This window comes from Podarcis pityusensis (genome assembly GCF_964106645.2).
Source record: "Podarcis pityusensis genome assembly, chromosome: 13".
Classification (NCBI taxonomy): domain Eukaryota; kingdom Metazoa; phylum Chordata; class Lepidosauria; order Squamata; family Lacertidae; genus Podarcis; species Podarcis pityusensis.
The window spans coordinates 54,800,211-54,821,754 of record NC_138038.1 but is presented as its reverse complement, the minus strand read 5'-3'; the positions used below and the strand labels follow the sequence as shown (position 1 = coordinate 54,821,754).

The window sequence follows — 21,544 nt, the reverse complement described above, 5'->3', positions numbered from 1 at the left end:
TTGGAGCCGGGGGTGGGGTCCCTCTCGCCTCTGCACCCCCCTCCCGCCATCCCGCCTCTTCTTTCGTTGTTGGACCCCCGGAATAGATCCTTTCTCTCTCTCTCTCTCTCTCTCTCTCTCTCTCTCTCTCTCTCTCTCTCTCTCTCTCTCTCGATCTGGCGTTTCTGCGCAAAACGAAACAAGAAGAAAGCACTCCAGTCCGGGATTTCGCTCTCCCGCCTTCCGTTCCCTCCGAGGGCGATCCGCGCCGGGTCTTCCGGCTCCCCCTCCGCCCTTGCCATGAACAGCTCCGGCCGCCGAGAGGGAAGGCAACGCGCGGCGCCGTGGCTTAGTTGGTTAAAGCGCCTGTCTAGTAAACAGGAGATCCTGGGTTCGAATCCCAGCGGTGCCTGATGCTGCCCGGAGCGAGAGGAAGCGTCCCGCATTTTCCCCCCGGAGCGAAGCAGCCTCGCCTCTTTTAACCGCATCGTCTCGCTTTTGCGCGCCGGGGAAGGAAGGAAGGAAGGAAGGAAGGAAGGCGGCTCTCGTATCCTAACCCTCCAGAAATCCTGCGCGGGGACTGAGCGCCTCCTGCCAAGCCGGCCGAGAGCGCGTGGATGTGCGCGGCTGCAGAATGCAGCGCACCACCACAATACACGTGTCTCCCCGTTCACACGCACACTCCACCCATATCGGCGCCCTCTGCTGCTTTGTGCATGCATCGCGGGTGGGGTGGTTAGGGGCTCCACGTGGGTCTCGGTCTAGCCACGGAACCAAAGGAATTGTTCAGGCAAGAGTTCGGGTGCAACCTTCGACGCTTCCCTTTCCATGGAGGCGCAGGTTACAGCAACAGCCAAGGCGACATTTTTCCACCTTCGCCGCATCAAGCAGTTGGTCCCTTACCTTTCCCGCCCCGACCTGGCCACAGTGATCCATGCGACGGTCATCTCCAGGCTTGACTACTGTAATTCACTCTACGTGGGGCTGCCCTTGAAGCTGCCCCAGAAACTCCAGCGGGTGCAGAATGCTGCAGCGAGGCTCCTCACGGGGTCTCTGCCATGGGAGCATATTCACCCAGCGCTTTTCCAGCTGCACTGGCTCCCGGTGGAGTACAGGATCAGGTTTAAGGTGCTGCTTTTGACCTTTAAAGCCCTTCACGGCCTAGGACCCTCGTACCTACGGGACCGCCTCTCCCGGTATGCCCAGCAGAGGAACCTAAGGTCCACAAATGACATTTTGAAGGTCCCAGGTCACAAGGTGGTTAGATTGGTCTCAACTAGGGCCAGGGCCTTTTCAGTACTGGCCCCGACTTGGTGGAACGCTCTGCCACAAGAGACTAGGGCCCTGCGGGACTTGACATCTTTCCGCAGGGCCTGCAAGACAGAGGTGTTCTGCCTGGCCTTTGGTTTGGACTCAGTCTGACCCTTATGTTTCCCTCCCCTTATGGTTTTGATCTATGGGCTGCTTTTAAAACGAGACTGTATTTTAAAATGCATTTTAAGCTGTATTTTAAACTGCCCCCCCCCCCCCCAATTATGCGTTTACTGTAATTTTACTGGTGTTAGCCACCCTGAGCCTGGCTCTGGCAGGGGAGGGTGGGTTATAAATAAGTTGTTGTTATTATTATTATTATTATTATTATTATTATTATTATTATTATGGTGCAAGCTCGGAAGGTGATTGCTTCGGGGCATGCCCAGAGTGCACACGCCGCGCACGGATGACCAAAGGGGAATGCTGAGCCGCAGTCCCGCTCCCCCGTGCCCTTTCGGCCAGAGGCTCCTGGCACACCCCTCACCCCGTTGCCCACCCATATTTACGTCCCCACCAGCGCAGAGCTTTTTCCCTTGCAAGACTTGACCTCACGCCACCCGCGACCCTGCAAGGAATATTCCCGCAAACTCCACACCCGGAAAGGCTTCGTTTTAGTTGTGGCACAAAGGCAGGTGGAAAGCAGGGTCCCACGCGCTTTCTTACCCTGCGCCTTTCACACGGCAAATATCTAAACCCCGTGCAGAAGGGAAAAGGTCAAATTGCTCTGACTTCTCCGGGGTTTCCTTTCTGCGGAACAGCCTTAGGCGAAAGTATAAAGGCAGCAGAATTTCTGAGAGATGCTGTGGAACTACGTCGCTATAAACGGAGAGGCACTTTTTAACCTTATTGCTTTAGTTTTATCTTAAAGAATATCGTTTTATAAGCAGATTCCAGTTTTATGCTTTGACTTATATACTTTTGTACTCTATGCATGCCAGTTAAGGAGATTGATTGACTGACTGACTGACTGACTGACTGATTGATTGATTATTGGAAATGGTGTGCGCAGTTGGGGATGCGTGTCTCCCCCCATCACAACCTTGCGTCCCCTGATGCTGCTTCGGGTCAAGTCTGGGTCCCTCAGTCTAGGTGATGAGGAGCTGCTGGGAGGCCGGGAGGCCGCAGGATTCTTTATGGGCATCGAAGAGCTCCTTCAGGGCCTGGACGTAGAGAGCGTGGAAGCTGTTCACCTCGTCCTCGGTGGGGCGCGGGCGGAGCGGGACCGGGATAGGCTTCCCCACTGCAGGAGGGAGAGAAAGGGGGTGGTTTGGAGGGGTCTGCTGTAACCATTGCACCCCCTGCATCTCCCAAGACCTCACCCCCACCTCAGCGGCCTTTGCACCCTGGCTTGGGTTTCAGGGGTGGCCTAAGTGCAGGAATGGAGGGGACCCCAGGGGTCATTTAGCCCAACCCCTTGATTAATGGCCAACCAACCTCTGCTTAGAAACCTCCAAAGAAGGGGAGAAGGAAGTCGGGGTGTGTGTGTGTGTGTGTGTGTGTGTGTGTGTACAGGGTCTTGCAGAGCCAGGCAGAGGCCCGGGCCAGGTAAATAATGTGCCCTCCCTTTTTTTACCCTGGGGATAACTGAAGTCTTGTAAATAAGTAAATCTATAAATAATTTTCACAAAAGTTATGCTGACAAATAATTTTATTTCAAGGCTTGAACCGTATCTGCATATAAAGACAAAATGGAAAACAGATATACAATAGTGCTTTTTAAAAATACGTAGGGAAAAGGATTATTTTAAGTATTTACATTTAAAAATGCTTTCCTAGCGATTGTGAATATGGTGACCGAGGCCCCCCTTTGGAATCGGAGGCCCGGGCCGAGTGGCCCATATGCCCCCCCCCCCCAGTCTGGGCCTGTGGGGGGGTGCAATCGCAGCTCCCTCCATAGCAAGCCCCATAAAACGAGGCGGCTCGTTTGATTCCTGCCTCGCAGGGGGGTTGGGCTAGATGACCCTCGGGGGACCCTTCCAACTCCACGGGTCTCCCGTTCCGTTGCAGGGGGCTTGGTGCAGGCAGCGTGCGCGAGAGAGGCGCGCCCGAAGCTGCCGCTTTGCCCGAGGCTGGAGTTTGCGGCTCTTTGCAGGCAGGTGGGTGAGTCGGGGCGGCAGACGGGAGGCTGAGGAAGGGATGGGGAGCCTGGTGGGTCCTTGCCCAGCACCGTGATGGGGGCGGCATGGGCCACGATCCACCAGCCCTAGCTGGAGAAGATGAAGCGGACCTGGAGTCTGCGGACGAAGCTGCTGTCGCGGAAGCGGAGACGCGGGTAAGTGTGGTTCTCCCCGAAGGCGTAAAGGGGCGCCAGGTCAGCCCTGCGCGGAGGGAAAGGGAGAAGGAAACAGCGTCGCTTGTCGCAAGTGACAATGTTGTCCTGCCTGGGGCGGGGCTGCCTCTGCCGCCTCCCTACCTGACCAGCCTCCTGGGGTGGGGGGAGCTGGGGGGGCAGCAGGGTCTTTGCAACGGGGCTCCAGCCAAGAGCTGCACCTGCAGGTGTGTCCAGCACAAGTGACCTCTGACCTGCGCCCCAAAGCCCACCTGCTCCCCTTCAGCCCATCCCTCCTCGGGAGGGAAGCAGCAGTTGGGGTGACTTGTCTCAAATAAATAATAATAATAATAATAATAATAATTTATACCCCGCCCATCTGGCTGGGTTTCCCCTGCCGCTCTGGGCGGCTTCCAACAGAATATTAAAATACTGTAAAAGGTTCCCTGAACAAAATGTTGTCCTGCCAGCGGCTCCAGCGCAGATGTCTCCCTCTGCCGCCTGCACTTTGGTCCCCAGGTGAGTCTGCGATAAGGAGGCTGCTGTCAGGCAGGTGAGGCAAGGGGTACCTGTCTGAGCTCTCCTCCGAAAGGAGACAAGGCGTGTTATTTCATTCCCGGTCTCTTTTCACCCTGGCTCTCTTCCGGGGAGCTTAAGAAGGTCAAAGTTAGCATCTCCCAAACTCGATTCCACAAACAAATCCCGCGTGCCCCCTGCCCTACAGAATAGCATCTTTCATTAAGTCGGAGTGTGGGGCCCACTAAGGAAGACTGATTAAATTCTGATGAAATTCAGAACAGCAGAAATTAATTTGCACGCCTATTCAAAACCATTCCTGCTGGCTGAGTGTGTATGGTTAGCCCAGTGTCCCCATGGAAGCTCAGGGTTTTGGCCCAGGTCAACCTCCCCCCTTGTGCTGACCCCATTGCCCTCTGCCAATCTTGCCCCAGCCTTTGTGGCTACCACAGTTCCTGTTCCCAGTGCCAGAGCAGGGCGCTGATGGGAGTTGTAGTCCAAAAATTCCGGAGGGCGCCAGCTTGGGGAACACTGGTCTCTGTAACCTGCCAGAGCACGTGTCCGGTTTCTCCCGCGCGGGGCGCGCTGCAACCAGGGATACCCAGATTTCAAGTCACCTTGGAAACCATGAAAGGACGATCGGGCTGAATATCCGCTTTTTGCTTGTATTTATTTCTCTGACCGGCAGGAGGACCTCTGGGGATAACTTGCTCACTGCAACCAGCAATGCCCAGATTTCCATTCCTCGAGGAACCAAAGCTATTCTTCACGACAACAGGGTGCAAGCTGGGGGTTGCCTCAGGGCATGCACAGAGGGCACACGATGTGTGTACGTCTACGGGTGGGCAAAGGGGAATGCTGAACCGCGGGCCCTCTCTCCCACCCCCCTTTGGCACCCCCTGCCCTGCCTCGCCCCGACCCGGTCATGTCCTGAGTTGCTCCTGCAGTCAGAGAAGAGTCCTCTAGCCCCTTGGGAAAACTGATCCCCAAGCCCAGCTCCCCCTCCCTCTTTTTCCCGGCCCATAAGAGCAGGGCTTCTTGAGAGCCCCGTTGACTGCAAGGAGATCCAACCTCTCCATTCTGAAGGAAATCAGCCCTGAGTGCTCCCTGGAAGGACAGATCCTGAAGCTGAGGCTCAAATACTCTGGCCACCTCCTGAGAGGAGAAGACTCCCTGGAAAAGACCCTGATGTTGGGAAAGATGGAGGGCACAAGGAGAAGGGGACGGCAGAGGACGAGATGGTGGGACAGTGTTCTCGAAGCTACCAGCATGAGTTTGACCAAACTGCGGGAGGCAGTGGAAGACAGGAGGGCCTGGTGTGCTCTGGTCCAGGGGGTCACAAAGAGGCGGACACGACTAAAGGACTAAACGACAAGAAGAAGAGCAGGGCCCCCGTTTTCAAAGTAAGAGCTGGGCCTGCATGTCCGATTGGTCTTTTCTCTTGCAGGCAGGCGAGCTCCTGGCCGATCACCCGGAGGGCATGTGGGCAGCCTCCTCAAGCCAGCACCACGGCCTGCTTCTCTTGCTGCCGCGCTCTGCAAACCTCGTCTTAATAATGCACGTGTGAATGAGACAACCAGCCTTGGGCTCCGCAGGCGAGCACAAAAAGGGGGGTTCGGGCACCAAGGACCTAAGATCAGACATCAGGCACGGCGCCTTTTATTGGAAACGGTGTATACAGACGGGGATGGGAGGAACAAAGTCTCCCGTGTGTCTCCCCCCATCACAACCTTGCGTCCCCTGATGCTGCTTCGGGTCAACTCTGGGTCCCTCAGTCTAGGTGATGAGGAGCTGCTGGGAGGCCGGGAGGCCGCAGGATTCTTTATGGGCATCAAAGAGCTCCTTCAGGGCCTCGACGTAGAGAGCGTGGAAGCTGTTCACCTCGTCCTCGGTGGGGCGCGGGCGGAGCGGGACCGGGATAGGCTTCCCCACTGCAGGAAGGAGAGGAAGCATGGGCGGTTGGGGGGTCTGCTCTGCCCCTCGCCCCCACCCATGGCAGCCAGGGCCTCCCCACCCCAGCAGCTTTGCACCCTGGCCTTGGGTTTTAGGGGTGGCTTAGGTGCAGGAATGGAGGGGACCCCAAGGGTCATTTAGCCCAACCCCTTGATTAATGGCCACCCAACCTCTGCTTAGAAACCTCCAAGGAAGGGGAGAAGGAAGTCGGTGTGTGTGTGCACGCACGCACGCAATCGCAGCTCCCTCTATAGCAAGCCCCATAAAACGAGGCGGCTCGTTTGATTTCTGCATTGCAGAGGGGTTGGGCTCGATGACCCTTGGGGGTCCCATTCAACTCCACAGGTCTCCGATTCAGTTCTAGGAGGGGGCGAAAGGGAGATGCACCAGAACCTGCCGCATTGTACGATGCTGAAGAGTTTGTGGCTCTTTGCAAGCAAGTTGGTGAGTCGGGGGTGTTTGTGGGGCAGGAGGCGGAGGCTAAGGAAGGGACGGGGAGCCTGCTGGGTCCTTACCCACCACCGTGAGGGGGGCAGCCATGGGCTGGATCCCCCAGGAGCTGCTGGAGTAGAGGCCCCTCCCGCTGAAGAGACAAGGGGCGAAGCCGATCAGCTGCTTGAAACCGAGCTGGAAGCGGCGAGCGAAGCTGCCCTCAGGGAACCGGATCTGTCGGTAAATGTCGTTCTCCCCGAAGGTGTAAACGGGCACCAGGTCAGCGCTGCGAGGAGGAAGAGGAGGAAGAAGGAATGCCGCGTCAGGGAGAGCCTTTAATCCAACCCAGAACCTCGCGAGGGAGGCTAGGCTGGGGGAAGGCAGGGAGCTTGGCGCATGGAATTCACGCCAAGAGAAAACTATCTTAAAATGCTGTACAGGTGGTATTTACCGTAATGCCAAATAAACTGGCCAAGATTTATAAAAATGTGTCAAGTACCGGTAAATGCTAGAAATAGATAGATGGGTCTCTCTTCCGTATGTGGTGGAGACCTAGGGAAGCGAAAGGCTTTTGGGGAAAGATATATAATGAAATGGAGAAAATGTTTAAGTGGTCTATTCCCAAAAGACCAGGAGCTTTTCTTATAGGCTATTAATTAATTAATTGGGGGGAAAGCGAAGGAGGAGTGGCCTTTGAAGGAAATGGACTAGGCAGAAATGGCAAAGATCACAGCAAAATTAAGAGATCAGAATGATGAACTTTTTACAGAAGGGTGGAGGCCATTTGTGGATTACTTAAAAAACATTACAGTCAAATGAAATCGCGGACAGGATTCGAGATAAAAGCAGCAGAAGAAAAATGACAAAATAATTGTACTATTTTTTTTGTAATAAATAAAGATACAGCACAGTAGAAAAGGTTTGAGTAAAAACACGGTGTAAGTGGGAAGCCAACTTATGGAACAGTGGAATTATTTGTTAGGAAGGTTACTGTGAAAACGTAAGAAAGATGTAATGAAAAATTATACGACAAGGAAGGGCAGGGACCTTCTGTTCTCGCACTTGCTTCATTGGGGCAAAATCCACCGGGAAGCACTGCCATGCTCACTAGGCCCGACCTGCACCCAACACGCGCCCCCCCCCGGACCCCCGCTTGCCCCCTCGGTGCCCCTACCCGTGTTGCAGCGCCAAGCGCACGAAGCCCTTCCTCCCCTGAAGGCGGACGCGCTGCTCTCCGGGGGCGCTGTCCAGCGACTCGGACGCGCCCCCCACCACGATGGCCACCGCGTGCCCGGGGGGGCCACTCAGGAGGAAGTCCAGGGACCTTTTGTTGACCGGGACACCCCCTGTAAGTGGGAGAAAGCAAAGGTTCCTTGCTTTTCAGGGGGTTGGACTAGAGGACCCTGGCGATTCTCCTCCAACACTTAAATTCTGCGAGTCTATTAAAGCGCAAAAGTGTCGCTGGCAAAGGATCAGTGCGTCTGGAAGCGGTTGAAGGGTGGATGGCAGCTAACAGATTGAGGATGAATCCTGACCAGACAGAAGTACTGTTTTGGGGAAACAGGGGACGGGCAGGTGTGGGGGACTCCCTGGTCCTGAATGGGGCAACTGTGCCCCTGAAGGACCAGGTGCGCAGCCTGGGAGTCATTTTGGACTCACAGCTGTCCATGGAGGCGCAGGTCAGTTCTGTGTATTATTTGCGCAAACAAACACCCTTTTCTTTTGCACAGGAGCAAAGAATGGCAGGAAAAACAGACATTCTTGCCGGGGAATTCTATTCCCAGGGGCACTGGGAAGGCATTCCTGAGACTGGGGTGGTTCCTCCCATTTGATGGGCCAGGCCAGGGTTCTTGAAGATGGTCCTTAGAGGAGGGGTCACCCCACTTCCCCACCCCCACCCCGACAGATGTCTCGACCCCCTGTGGACTCCCTGCCCCTAATCCCTTCTCCATTCCTCGCCCCGTTGGCCTCACCTAAGCTCATCAGGTAGTCCCGGTAGACGGGTATGCGGAACAGCCCTGCGAGGGCGGCCAGGCTGGGACGGAGGCCAGGGAAGGCGCGGGGGAAGCCCGTGGCCTCGGTGCAGAAGGCGGAAAAGGCACCCGCGCAGATGATCCCGTGGGGGTGGGAGCCCAGGACGTAGTTCCGCGTCGGGGGCAGCTCGGCCGTCTTCACCAGCTGCAAGGCAAGAGGGGCGAGGCCTTTGGCATTTGGACCCCCAGCTGAATGTCAGTGTGCAGATTCCATGGCCAGCAGCCTTTGACGGCCGCCGCCTCCTCCTTCTCTGTGATCTGGTCTCCAGGGGTTCCAGAGACCCTGCGCATCCTTCAGGAGCCCTGCCAGCCCCCTTCTCATACCTTGATGGGGAAATAATCCCGGTGGAGCTCCCAGACTCTCCAGCGCCTCATCCAGTCACAGCGGCGCCCACCTGCGAAGACAAGGGTTCAGGCAGGGGACGGAGTCAGAGAATTGTGGGGTTGGAAGGGGACCCCCAGGGGTCATCCAGCCCAACCCCCTGCAATGCAGGAATCGCAGCTGAGGCATCCCTGGCAGGTGACAACCCGACCTCTGCTTAAAAACCTCCACAGCAGGAGAGCCTGCGACTTTCCGAGGGAGTCCGCTTCACTGAGGAACAGCCCTAACCCTCAAAAAGTACTTCCTGATGTGGAGTCGGAATCTCCTTTCTTGCCATGTGAAGTCATGGCTTCAGATCCTGCCGCAGGATACCTGCTAGCTCCACCTTCCACGTGACAGCCCTTTGGTGGTCCTGTGCTGCCCTTGAGGGAAGGAGGTCTGGCTGAGGCTGGACCCCCCCCCCCCGCGCCCCACAAGACCTCCCTTCCTACAAAACCCTTGCCATTGTTGCTGTCTGAATGTGTGTATTTTGTTTTATTTTTAGGAACAGCAATGCAATTTTAAGTTCTTGGATTTTATGAGTTTGTACACCGCTTGGAATGTAAGCCACGGAGACATTTTTGTATTTCAACGAATACCAATGGTTATGTATTCAGGGGTCTGTGTTTGCCTGAGCTTGAGTCTGAACTAAGGATTCTGAGCTCCTGTGTTCTGATTTGATACATGATGTCCAATCACAGAACATTTCAGGATTTGGGCCTCTGCCATTGGCCCTTGAACTCTGAGTCGTGATTCGCAGCTTGGAAGTTTAGACAGCCAATCACTTTGGGAATGGGAGTGGCCCAGACTTTCAGGAATGTATCATATTTTTCTGTGTATAAGACTAGGTTTCCCCCTAAAAAATAATGTCAAAAATTAGGGGGCGTCTTATACACGGGGTCATCTCCCCCCATTTTCTTAAATCTGAGTCCCCCGAAATAGGGGGTGTCTTATACATGGGGGCGTCTTCTTATAGATGGAAAGATACGGTATATAAGCAGTTCTTTTGCCCCTGTTTCCCAGTCATGTAGTTCAATAAAGGTTCTTGCTGTTATTGCTGCGTCTTGCCCCGTGGGAACCCACCTACCACTTCACCAACCATTTTTCCCTAGAGGGGACCCCCTGGGCAAGACCCCCACCCCAAGCCGCACAAGGGAATGAAGACATTGCCTCCAGGGAATCTGATCCTTAAGGCTTTCTCTGCAGCTTAACAGTTTTGGGTTGGGCAGCTGGGCAGTGAGAGAGGAGCATCTGGGCTGGCAGTTCATTTGTCTCTTTAATTCAATTTATACCAGTTTTCTATTTATCCAAGATGCACGCAGTTACAAAACCTTTCATTACCCATCAACAAAATAAAACGAATTTGAAATTTAAACCAGGGGCAGGGCGAGGCAGCAGCTCCAGCTGTGTGGGTCTGGGTGTGGGGCTCAGCACCCTTCTCAGACAAGGAGAGGTGCCTTTCACCTGACCTCCAGGTAGGGTTGGGGGAAATCGAACTCACCTCTCTCTGGCATATCCCAGTCGTAGATCCACCAGGCGAAATACAAGACGCTGATAGACCAGTAGGAGGTGAAGAGCAGGTAGGCCAGGAGAATGGAGAAGAAGGGACCTGGGGGGGGGGAGAGGCCAGAGGCAGGTGAGGGGCAGGGCGGCCCTCCAGGCTGAAAGCTCCCTGGGTGGTGGGGAGTTGTCGGAAGGGGTCCATCTAGGGCAGGGGAAACGCTGGTCCACCCAGGTCTATGCTTCCCATAGGAGCATAAGAAGAGCTGGCTGGATTAGGCCAGCCAACCACCTGCAGCCCAGGATCCTGCCCTCACAGTTGCCAAACAGATGCCCTTGAAGGGAAACCCACAACTAGGGCTGGGTGATCTCTGGCTTCCAACATCACCCACTAAATATCACCCACTAAACACCGTGATATACCCATCTATCGTGATGTCTGAAATGTTGGTGGGAGAATGTAGAGCAGGAGTAGGCAAACTAAGGCCCGTGGGCAGGATGCGGCCCAATCGCCTTCTCAATCCAGCCTGCGTGTTTTTACATGAGTAGAATGTGTCCTTTTATTTAAAATGCATCTCTGGGTTATTTATGGGGCAAAGGAATTCGTTCATTATTTTTTTCCAAAATAAAATCTGGCCCCCCACATGCTCTGAGGGACGGTGGACCGGCCCCCTGCTGAAAAAGGTTGCTGACTCCTGATGTAGAGGCATCGGCCGGCCTCATGGTTTTCCCCGCACATCGTGATCTTTGCATAGCACACACAAACATCATAGCTCATGATATATTGCCGGGTTCAAAAACTATGAAGCCAAAATAGGACAAAGTCTCAACCACAGAAGAATGGCAGATTAAGGTGAAGGATTATGCCAAAATGGCAAAAATGACCAGAAGAATCAGAAATCAGGAAGACCAACATTTTATTTTTATTCATTTTGTAAATGCTCTTTATTGATTTTTATAAGGAATGGGGAAATTTATAACTTACCTTAAAAACCATTGTAAACAGTTAAAATCGTTAGTAGGATTGGAATAACATTTGTAGTTTAATGGTGAATTTTGGATATTATGGAGATGTAAAAGATTTGGATTCGTATAAGAGATGCAAGAGAAAATGATTAACAGTAGGACCCACAAAGTCCAGGAGATTCTGTGGAATCTTGTTTTTATGTTTTATGCTGGATATGTGATTGCAAAATTCTAATTTGAAAAACCAAATAAATAAATTTATTTTTTAAAACAACAACAAAAATTGAAACCAATATCACAATGTGGACTTCAAACCAGTTTTGGATGATATATCAATATATCTTCCAACTCTACCCACAAGCAGCGCTCCCCCCTCACTGGGATTCAGAGGCCCTGCCTGGGACCACAACCTCAATTTCACGGGACCCCCGAGGGTGTGATCTGAAGCCCCCCTAAATCCAGAAGGACATTTTAGGCAATGGCTGGGGGGGGGGGCGAGCCGCCCACCTCCAGAGGCTGCCGCATGGCCAGGGGTCAGGGATGTTGATCACAGAACTGTAGAGTTGGAAGGGGCACCCCAGGGTCATCTAGCCCAACTCCCTACGGTGCTGACTCCCTAGTCCAGACACACCTGGCCCAAAGCTGCTTTGAAAAGAGGGGGTTTGGCTTTTGGGGGAGGGGGGCCTGGCCTGCCAGAGGACTTCCTGAAGCCCATGGCCCCAGGAAGAGGAGGAGGCATAGCTGTCAACATTTTCCTTTTTTTAAGGGAAATTCCCTTATTCCGAATAGGATTCCTCGCAAGAAAAGGGAAAAGTTGACAGCTATGGGAGGAGGCCAAGCTGCCCCTCTTCCCTGAGCACCCCCTGCCCCTCCTTCCCACCCACCCCAGCTCCCAACTTACCAAAGAAGAGGTAAGTGAGGACCCACTGGAAGACGCTAAGAGCCTCCAGGTGTTTCTGCAGCGCCATCTTCTGACGCTGGGTCTCAGGAAGAGGAAGAGGAAGAGATCCTGGGGAGAAATTCCAGAGGGGAGGAGTTGGGGGGGGATGTGCAGCAGGACTCCAGCCAGGAGGGGCCCCTGCCTTGGCAGAAGGGAGAGCGTGAAGACGCAGGTGTGTTCAGCACAGGTGGCCTCTGACCTGCATCCCAAAGCCCACCTGCTCCCCTTCAGCCGTGCCCTCAGGAAGGGGGCAGCATGTGGGGCAGCAGGAGGTGGAAGAAGGAGGAGGAGGAGGAAAGAGGCTCACTTGTCCAGGAGAAGACGTTGTCTTGCCCGCGGCTGCAATGCACAAGTCTCTCTCTCTCTGCCGCCTGCACTTTGGTCCCCAGGTGAGTTGGCAATAAGGACGCTGCTGGCACCCAGGTGAGGCAATGGGGACCTGGCTGAGCTCTCCTCCGGGCTCCAGGAAACTTGAAAAGTCAAGCCCAGCGGCTCCCAAACTCTGTGTGCCCAAAGGCACCCTCAGATTCATTTATTTTGACCCCCAGCCAGGGCACTAGAGCCAATCGCTCCATCCCCAGCAACCAGTAGCTGCCTTGCTGGCCCTCGGCTCCTTCCCCTTGGCCCTCGTCCCAGTTCCACCCTGCCCTCTCAGCCCACGAGACAAAGGTTGGGGTGCCAGGATTGATTGGCCTGTCTGCCCGCCTCCCTTCTCCAAGCTGCCTCAGACGGAGACCTTTGCCCATCTACCTTGTGCCTGGCGGCGGCATCAGTGCCTCTCCAGGGAGGAATTCCCTGCCTCGCCGGGAGATGCTGCCCTGGGGGCTTGGCAGCTGGGCCCTTCTGTATGCCAGGTAGGTGCCCCTACCTGCTACGGTCCTTCAGAAGCTGTAAACCCAGGGGGAGGGCTGGCTGGGCAGATTTATGGGCCCCTAGATGACAGTGGGGCTGGAGAACCTTTGAGGGTCCATTCCAACTCTGCAATGATGTTGTTCTATTATTCGTTCTGTCAGTGCAAGCATGTCTGTGTGCCCACTGGAACAATCTCCTCTCCCCTCCTCCTGCATGTTATTCTGGGGGTTCCCCTGACATCCTGGAGTGGATTTTTTTAGGGGGGTCCCATTATGCCAGGAGGAGTCCCTACACTGGCTTCTGCTAGCACTCCAGATTAGCTGAATCCAGGTTGGCACCTGTCTGTCTCGGGAGACAATGGAGGAGGCTGCCTTTGAGGGTGTTAACGGAGAAATCCGAGGGCTCCCTTGGACAAAAAACAAGGACCCCAGCCCAGAATACCAGAGCAAAACAGCAGCCAGTAGGCTTGGTCTTGATTGAAGACTGTTGTGACAGGACTCCCACCTGCCACCAGGTGGAACAAGATGGAAGCCCCGAACAAAAGAGAACCCAAACTTTTATTAGCTGCTCATCCCCATGTTACACCCCCCCAAATGTGTCACTCATACATCACGGTTACATCATGAAAGGGGAGGTCTGGTGGCAGTAATCTGAGCATCCTGGACCCTGCCCCATGGTTCCCCTTGCCCTCCACCAAATACCCATCAAGTGTAACAAAATAGATATTTACATTTCCCTGTTTCCCAGCCAAGTTAATCCCACCTTTTTGTCTTCATCTGGGTTTGTTATTTCTGGAATGGCTACCTGTCTGGCACTCAGGTATCAGGATGCCAGGGATTATCACCCAGGCAGAGGGGCTGTTGAGGAGCTGAGCTCACAGGTCTAGATGAATTTCTGAAGTTTTCCCAGTGAGCCAGTACAGAGATCCATTGATCAGTGAATTCTTACATTTGGTATTGTGCAGCAAAGGCCCTTTGAATAGACAGGATGAAGTGTTTTGTGGGGACAAATCACAAAAGTCACAAAAGTGATTGTGCTGATTTTGGTAGTGGGCTGCATGTGCATGATATCTGCTGGAGGGGCAACCGCCCCCCAACCTATACATAAATTCCTGCAACAAGGGTTAGGTCAAACTCTTGGAAGTTCACAGTGCCTGCTGTGGCTTTATGGTCACGTTAGCAGACATCTTTGTAATTCAGAGTTGGTCCCATTCCATCATCATTATGATGATAATGATTAATAAATTAATCTCCTTCCATGCACATGGTTCAAGGAGATGCACAAAATGCAGTAAAATGCAGCTCAGAACCATTTTTAAAAAAGATAATTTTTTAAAAACAGTACAATGTCGACAGAGCACAGAGCGGCAGAGACCATGACGCTCCTTGTAGAGTCCTAAAACAGAAGAGTTGGAAGGGACCCAAAGAGTCATCTGGCCCAACCCCTTTGCTTGGCAACTGTCCGCCTGGAGAGACAATGGAGTGTGCTTTCCGGGGTGAAGTGAAACAACTGTGTTAGAAGCACCAAAGTGGCCTCTCTGGGGCGCAAGCCTGGGAAGTGTGCCTGGAGATCCAAGACACCCCCCCCCCCCAGCCTCGCTGAAATGCAGTTAATGCAGCTTTGGTGGCACGGTAGCTCTAGGGAAGAAAGAGTGCCTCTGAGCAGGTGAAGAGTGCTCTGAGGATCCGCAGTTGCAGCTGCCTACCTTTCAAAGGGACCAAGCGCAGCTCCTCCTGATGGCCTTTAGGTGCCCCTGGAAGAAAGACAGGGTGAGAAATCACAGGGTTTCTGAAGCACCCTGTGGGTGGGGGTGCTGGGTGCAGTTCAAAGGTTGCCCCCTCCTCCTCCTCCGTCTCCTGCCAGGCAGGGCAGGGAGGTCCAAGCTGACCTGAGCCTGGAGGAGCAAAGGTAGAAATTACACAAACCTTTTGCTGGTAATGACATTGCTTCCTGCCTCAGGGCAGGGCAGCCTCTCCCTCTTTGCTCTCCTCTGTGGAGCCTGGAAGGGGCTCACCACCCATCCTTGCTCCTCTTAGCCAGGTCTGCGGAAGGCCCTCCCTCCACATGGAATTGTAAATTTATAGAGTTGGGAGGGACCCCTAGGGAGATCTAATCCGCTCCCCTCCCCAAACCAGGTGCACATGAACATAAGTTCAACCCCCTACACAAACACAGGTACATTCACAACATTCTGCCAAAATAAGGCGAGAAACCTCCATTTCCCTTGTAACCTGAAAACTGACCAATCAGGAGCCACTTCGTTTGACAGCCACCCAATCAGAAACAGCGCTGGCAGCCCCTTAAACTTCAAATCCCCTTAATGGACAATGGCCTTTATAAGAAGAGCTGCGTAAATAGCAGGCGAGCTCTGCAGCGCTCAGAAAAACCCTCTGCAAAGAGCAGGTCAACATCTCACCCATCAAACAGCAGGGCTTAAAACTGAACCATAAAATCATAGAACTGTAGAGCTGGAAGGGACCACGAGGGTCATCTAGTCCAACCCGGTGCAACACGGGAATCTCTTGCTTTACAAAAAAGCTCAAGATACAGGTTGATCTGCCCACATTTAGTTGTTATCTCTGAGAAACGTAGAAAATAACAGGATATATTTACACGAATTCTTCAAACTTAGGCGACCCTTTAAAAATTAGCTGATGAAGGTGAATACGTCGAAACACGGCCCTGTCCTGGTCTCTGATCCATAATTGACTTCTGACTTCTGCTCAGTGATTGAAACTAAGATCTTCACGTCGAATCTGACTATGCACTCACGTGAACTTTTCTCTACTCATAAATTCTTATCTCTAATACTGTAACGAATCATTGTATTATACATATCCTTATGAGTTTGAGTTTGTAACCTTTGTTTCAGTTCGTAATCTCTATTTGTGTTTGTAATCCTTGTCAGAATACTTACTTTTGAATGGATTAGTTTTTGTTACTATTGACTGTTGACTTGTGAGTAGGGACCACTCCCACTACTGAAACTTATACTGGCCAGAGTTCATGGTGTGCTTTTTTCTTGGTATATTTAATAACAAGAACTCCAACTTATTTAACGTCGTTCTCTACCGACTGAGCCTTCCCAGGTTTGTGGAAATCATCAGTTAAGTCAGTAAAACCCTGTTGTATGAATGGAAAGCAATGGAAAAACACTGTAAATATCCAAACAAACTGTTTTATTTTGTACAGGAGGGTAAAGCAAGAAATACAAAAGCATAAATAAAGTGTTTCTGAGCCGCAGTGATGGGCAGAGAAGGGGTGGCCATAATCCCAGAAGCAGAAGGGCACCAACTCGGACCTTTTCCTCTCAGCTGTCAATGGGCCACCAGACCTGATAAAGGGAAAGACAGAAAAATAATACTGTATACTCACAATATTGGCACAAGAGACTGGATGAGCAGAACTGAGCTGACGTAACTGTAATGCCAAAAGGAACGTAAAATATTTGCTCCGAGAGGAAAAGGCAGGCAATACACTGACACCTTGACTGACAGGTGACAGGTCATGGACCCAAAGGACTGTCTCTCACTCCACCTGTTTTATGGCAGGGCATGAGATTTGAATGAAGCTTCTCTGAAATGAATTGTGGAGGGGAAATGTAACTTCTAAAAGGAGTTACATGCCTTTGTTTGGGGCTTATTCTTTCCTGGCTTAGAGGTTGAAAGCTTATCGCAACAATAAAGACAAGGCTTAATAGCTGCTTCTTGCTTTCCTATACCTGGCTGTGGTTTCTTGATTTATCCTGACCGGTGAAAGGACCTCGCGGGGCGCACTGCAACCAGGGATACCCAGATTTCAAGTCACCTTGGCAACCACGAAAGGACGAAGGGGCTGAATAGCCGCCTTTTGCTGGCATTTACTTCTCTGACCTGCGTGAGGACCTCTGGGGATAACAGTACCCAGATTTCCACTCAAAACCAGGGTGCAAACTGGGAGTTGCCTTGGGGCATGCACAGAGTGCACACGATGGGTGGGCAAAGGGGAATGCTGAACCGCGGGCCCTCTCTCCCACCCCCCTTTGGCCTGAGACTCCTGGCACCCCCTGCCCTGCCTCCACCCGACCCGGTCATGTCCCGAGTTGCTCCTGCAGTCAGAGAAGAGTCCTCTAGCCCCTTGGGAAAACTGATCCCCAAGCCCAGCTTAAAGGTAAAGGGACCCCTGACCATTAGGCCCAGTCACGGATGACTCTGGGGTTGCGGCGCTCATCTCGCTTTACTGGCCGAGGGAGCCGGCGTACAGCTTCCGGGTCATGTGGCCAGCAGGACTAAGCCGCTTCTGGCGAACCAGAGCAGCGCATGGAAACGCCGTTTACCTTCCCGCCGGAGTGGTACCTATTTATCTACTTGCACTTTGACGTGCTTTCAAACTGCTAGGTTGGCAGTAAGCCCTGCTTACCCTCCCTCTTTTTCCTGGCCAAAGAGCAGGGCCCCTGTTAAGGAAAAATCTGGGTGCGAGGCTGCTCAGTCCCCCAGCTGGTCGGGCAGAGCCCGCGGGTCCCTGGGAAATAAAGGAAGGAGTCCAGCCAACCAGAGCAAATAGCTGTAGACCAAAGTTTATTGCGCAGTAGGTTCAAAGAGCAAATTTTGAAGCCCGAGGATGGGGTGACAAAGACGTTTAAAACTTTCCCACCACATCCCAGAATACAGTTCGTACAGCATCATTGCTACATCACTGACATGTCACAAAAGGGGAGGGCTTAACCTTGGCAAACGTGCCCAGACAAGTCCTTGGTACCAGATTAGCATAAGCAGACATGGCAGGGCAAGACTCAGGTATAAGATTAGCATAGACAAAAGTACAATAGAAGTTCCTTTGCATGTCTGGAGGCTGAGGCGAGTCAGGTGATGAGATTTGGCTTCCCTTGGCTAACAATGAGCCCAGCAATTGTCACCTCTGGGAACTTCCTGGAGTCCTTTTGCAAGGGGAAAATAGCTTTGGAATGGAGGAAACTGGGAAAGGAGGTGATTTTATATTATTTTAAAGCTAGGTAACTTCCCTGAGCTGTCAAGTTGAAAAGATACATTCAGGCATAATATTTGTAATATTTAAGTTTAAAGATGTGCCCCCCCATAATTTCTGTAACAGCCCCCATTTTCCGAGTAAGAGCTAGGCCTGCATGTCCAAATGATCTTTTCTCTTGCAGACAGGCAAGCTCCTAGCTGCTCACCCGGAGGGCATGTGGGCAGCCCCCTCAAGCCAGCGCCATGGATCCAGCGCCTACACCCGAGTAGGACCCTGGCAGAGAAACATGCCCGACTGGTATGTTCTCTCCCTCCTGATCGATCGTTCGGGAGCTTCAAAAGCTTTCTTCAGCCCGGACCGATGCCAACCGACAAGGGCACACTTAGGGATCTGCAGAGTATGCACATCATGCGTAACAGAACTCAGCATTTTGGCTAATCTACTTTATTTACATATAAACACACACGGAGCACTGCAACATGGCTCCCTCTCTCTCCAGCATCAGACAGCAAAGAGAAAAAGAACAAAGGACAATAGTCCCACTTCACAGAACACAAACATCCTGTCTCCGTCACTTCCCACTCTGTGGAGTCAAAACATATGTGAAAGACAACAATCCCATGACTGCAGTCATGGAGCAGGTATTCTAACAGGGCCACGGCCTGCTTCTCTGGCTGCCGGGCCCTGCAGACCTTGCCTTCATAATGCACGTGTGAATGAGACAACCAGCCTTGGGCTCCGCAGGCGAGCACCAAAAGGGGGTTCGGGCACCAAGGACCCAAGATCAGACATCAGGCACGGCGCCTTTTATTGGAAATGGTGTTGTTACGGTAAAATCTGGGTGCGAGGCTGCTCTGCCACCCAGCTCGTCGGACTAAGTCCGCGGGTCCCTGCGGAGGAAAATGAGCTCAGCCGGAGACAGGAGCAAGATGCAGAAGATCCAAGTTTATTGCGCAACAGGTTCAAGGCGAGATTGAACAGCGGGAAAGGGGTGACATGAACTTTTAAAACTTCCCTCCATGTCCCAGAATACAGTGCAAAATACATCACAGTTACATCATGAATACATTAAGAGGAGGTTGGGTTACACAGGTTACATCATGAATACATTAAGAAGAGGTTGGGTTACACAGGATTAACATATGGAAGAGGGAGGGGGAGTATGCAGAGCTGGAGATATGCGCAGATAAGCATATCCTGAGTACCGGTGATGAGAAGACAATGGTCCATGTATCCATAGTCTGCCACCTGGCATTGACCAGAGGAAAGGCTTGGCAGAGTGATTTGACAGGATTAGGGTCTTCCTGAGTACTTCCTGAGAATCCCTCGCTTGAGGGATTATGGAGGACAGGGGAGGTGTCATGGAGTCCTAGAGACATTGAGCCGATTGGCACCAAAAGCAAGAAAATTGGTGTTGCGGTTGATTTTATATGAATTTTTAGAGATTTTTAGCCCGTTTTATATTGACAATTGGAATCAGAAACAAAGTGGATACATTGTAGCGAGATTTGACAGTTTTATGAGTTCACAAGTTTCGGTTCCATTGTTCTCCCAGCGGGGAGCCATCAGCAGCTTGTCAAGGGGTTAAATGAGGCGTACAGGAGCTCGCTGAACTAGCTCTGCAAGGCGAATGCATGGTTCTGATTGGGTAGAACGCACCAATTCAACAGATAGGAAGTACAACTTTATATGGTCTACCCATAGCAAAAATAGAGCGGGAGGGAGGGCATAAGACTTTGGGCTTATTTTGCCCGTAATAGCGGATCAGTGTAGGAAAAGGGGGAAAGGCACTTTATTTATGGGGCTTGGGGTAAAGTGTGGTGCTTGTGCAATGGTGTGGGGGCTGAGGGGTCCATGTGGGGCTGGGTGCCCTTGAGGTCATCGCCTCGGACCCTCTGGTGACCGGCGAAAGGGTGAAGAAGATATGCCCCCCTTCCGTATCAGTGTGTACAGACGGGGATGGGAGGAACAAAGTCTCCCGCGTGTCTCCCCCCATCACAACCTTGCGTCCCCTGATGCTGCTTCGGGTCAAGTCTGGGTCCCTCTAGGTGATGAGGAGCTGCTGGGAGGCCGGGAGGCCGCAGGATTCTTTATGGGCGTCAAAGAGCTCCTTCAGGGCCTCGACGTAGAGAGCGTGGAAGCTGTTCACCTCGTCCTCGGTGGGGCGCGGGCGGAGCGGGACCGGGATAGGCTTCCCCACTGCAGGAGGGAGAGGAAACATGGGTGGTTGGGGGGGTCTGCTCTGCCCCTCGCCCCCACCCCATGGCAGCCAGGGCCTCCCCACCCCAGCAGCTTTGCACCCTGGCCTTGGGTTTTAGGGTGGCTTAGGTGCAGGAATGGAGGGGACCCCAAGGGTCATTTAGCCCAACCCCTTGATTAATGGCCAACCAACCTCTGCTTAGAAACCTCCAAGGAAGGGGAGAAGGAAGTCGGTGTGTGTGTGCACGCACGCACACAATGGCAGCTCCCTCCATAGCAAGCCCCATAAAACGAGGCGGCTCGTTGATTTCTGCATTGCAGAGGGGTTGGACTAGATGACCCTTGGGGGTCCCATTCAACTCCACAGGTCTCCGATTCAGTTCTAGGAGGGGGCGAAAGGGAGATGCACCAGAACATGCTGTTTTGTACGATGCTGAAGAGTTTGTGGCTCTTTGCAATCAGGTTGGTGAGGATTTTGGGGTGCAGGGCAAAGGCTAAGGAAGGAACGAGGAGCCTTGTGGGTCCTTACCCACCACCGTGAGGGGGGCAGCCATGGGCTGGATCCCCCAGGAGCTGCTGGAGAAGAGGCCCCTCCCACTGAAGAGGCAAGGGGCGAAGCCGATCAGCTGCTTGAAACCGAACTGGAGGCGGCGAACGAAGCTGCCCTCAGGGAACCGGATCTGTCGGTAAATGTCATTCTCCCCAAAGGTGTAAACGGGCACCAGGTCAGCGCTGCGAGGAGGAAGAGAAGGAAGAATTTACTTTCTGCTTTGAGAGAGGGAGAGACAGCATTTCGCCACGCTCTCCTGGGTCGTTGATTTATTTTGCTGCTGTACGATAAATCGCTTCTTAGAAGAAGAAGAAGAGTTTGGATTTGATATCCCGCCTTTCACTCCCTTTAAGGAGTCTCAAAGCGGCTAAAATTCTCCTTTCCCTTCCTCCCCCACAACAAACACTCTGTGAGGTGAGTGGGGCTGAGAGGACTTCCGGGGTTAGCGCCATCGGCAATGGCGGAGTTCCTCTGACCGAGAGGAACCCGCTCTGTGAAAATCGGGTCTTGCCGCCGCGGCGAAGGCGGAGGCCCTCTAAAAATCCCAGGCGGAGGAAGCCTGGGAACGTGGGATTCGGCTGACACCAGGAGCGCCTCCCCTACTCGCAGGGAAACCCTTTTTCGGGGATACGAAGCGACGTGGGGTGAGTGGCGCGGTGTTTTGAATCAACCGCTACTTTTACGGAGTGAAGCCGCACAGCCGTTGCCGGAGAGC

The 21,544-nt window shown here is 52.9% G+C and overlaps 1 protein-coding gene and 1 long non-coding RNA gene across 6 annotated transcripts in view; one reads left to right on the top strand and one right to left on the bottom strand.

The window, feature by feature from the left end:
* The first annotated feature begins 2,563 nt into the window (after positions 1-2,563).
* Positions 2,564-6,259, top strand: LOC308462425. 3 transcript variants are annotated; one of them, XR_013979142.1, is made up of 2 exons: positions 2,564-2,777; positions 6,232-6,259. It is a non-coding gene; the product is annotated as an uncharacterized lncRNA (long non-coding RNA). The 3 variants fall into 3 exon arrangements; XR_013979143.1 differs by having other exon boundaries at positions 2,564-2,781; XR_013979144.1 differs by having other exon boundaries at positions 2,564-2,787.
* LOC308462311 (2-acylglycerol O-acyltransferase 3-like) overlaps positions 5,711-21,544 on the bottom strand; it is a 36,209-nt gene continuing 20,375 nt past the window's right edge. Inside the window, exons 1-7 of one of the 3 annotated variants that reach the window (XM_080979943.1) lie at positions 12,225-13,115; positions 10,359-10,466; positions 8,821-8,891; positions 8,437-8,641; positions 7,638-7,809; positions 6,547-6,749; positions 5,711-6,009 (exon numbers count right to left, since the gene is read on the bottom strand). In XM_080979943.1, the coding sequence (XP_080836069.1) occupies positions 5,855-6,009; positions 6,547-6,749; positions 7,638-7,809; positions 8,437-8,641; positions 8,821-8,891; positions 10,359-10,466; positions 12,225-12,291 (981 nt within the window). In that variant the 5' untranslated portion in view covers positions 12,292-13,115 and the 3' untranslated portion in view covers positions 5,711-5,854. Of the gene's footprint in view, positions 6,010-6,546; positions 6,750-7,637; positions 7,810-8,436; positions 8,642-8,820; positions 8,892-10,358; positions 10,467-12,224; positions 13,116-18,508; positions 20,280-20,808; positions 21,012-21,544 lie in introns of those variants that run through there. The other 2 variants (XM_080979944.1, XM_080979942.1) reach the window with 2 other exon arrangements.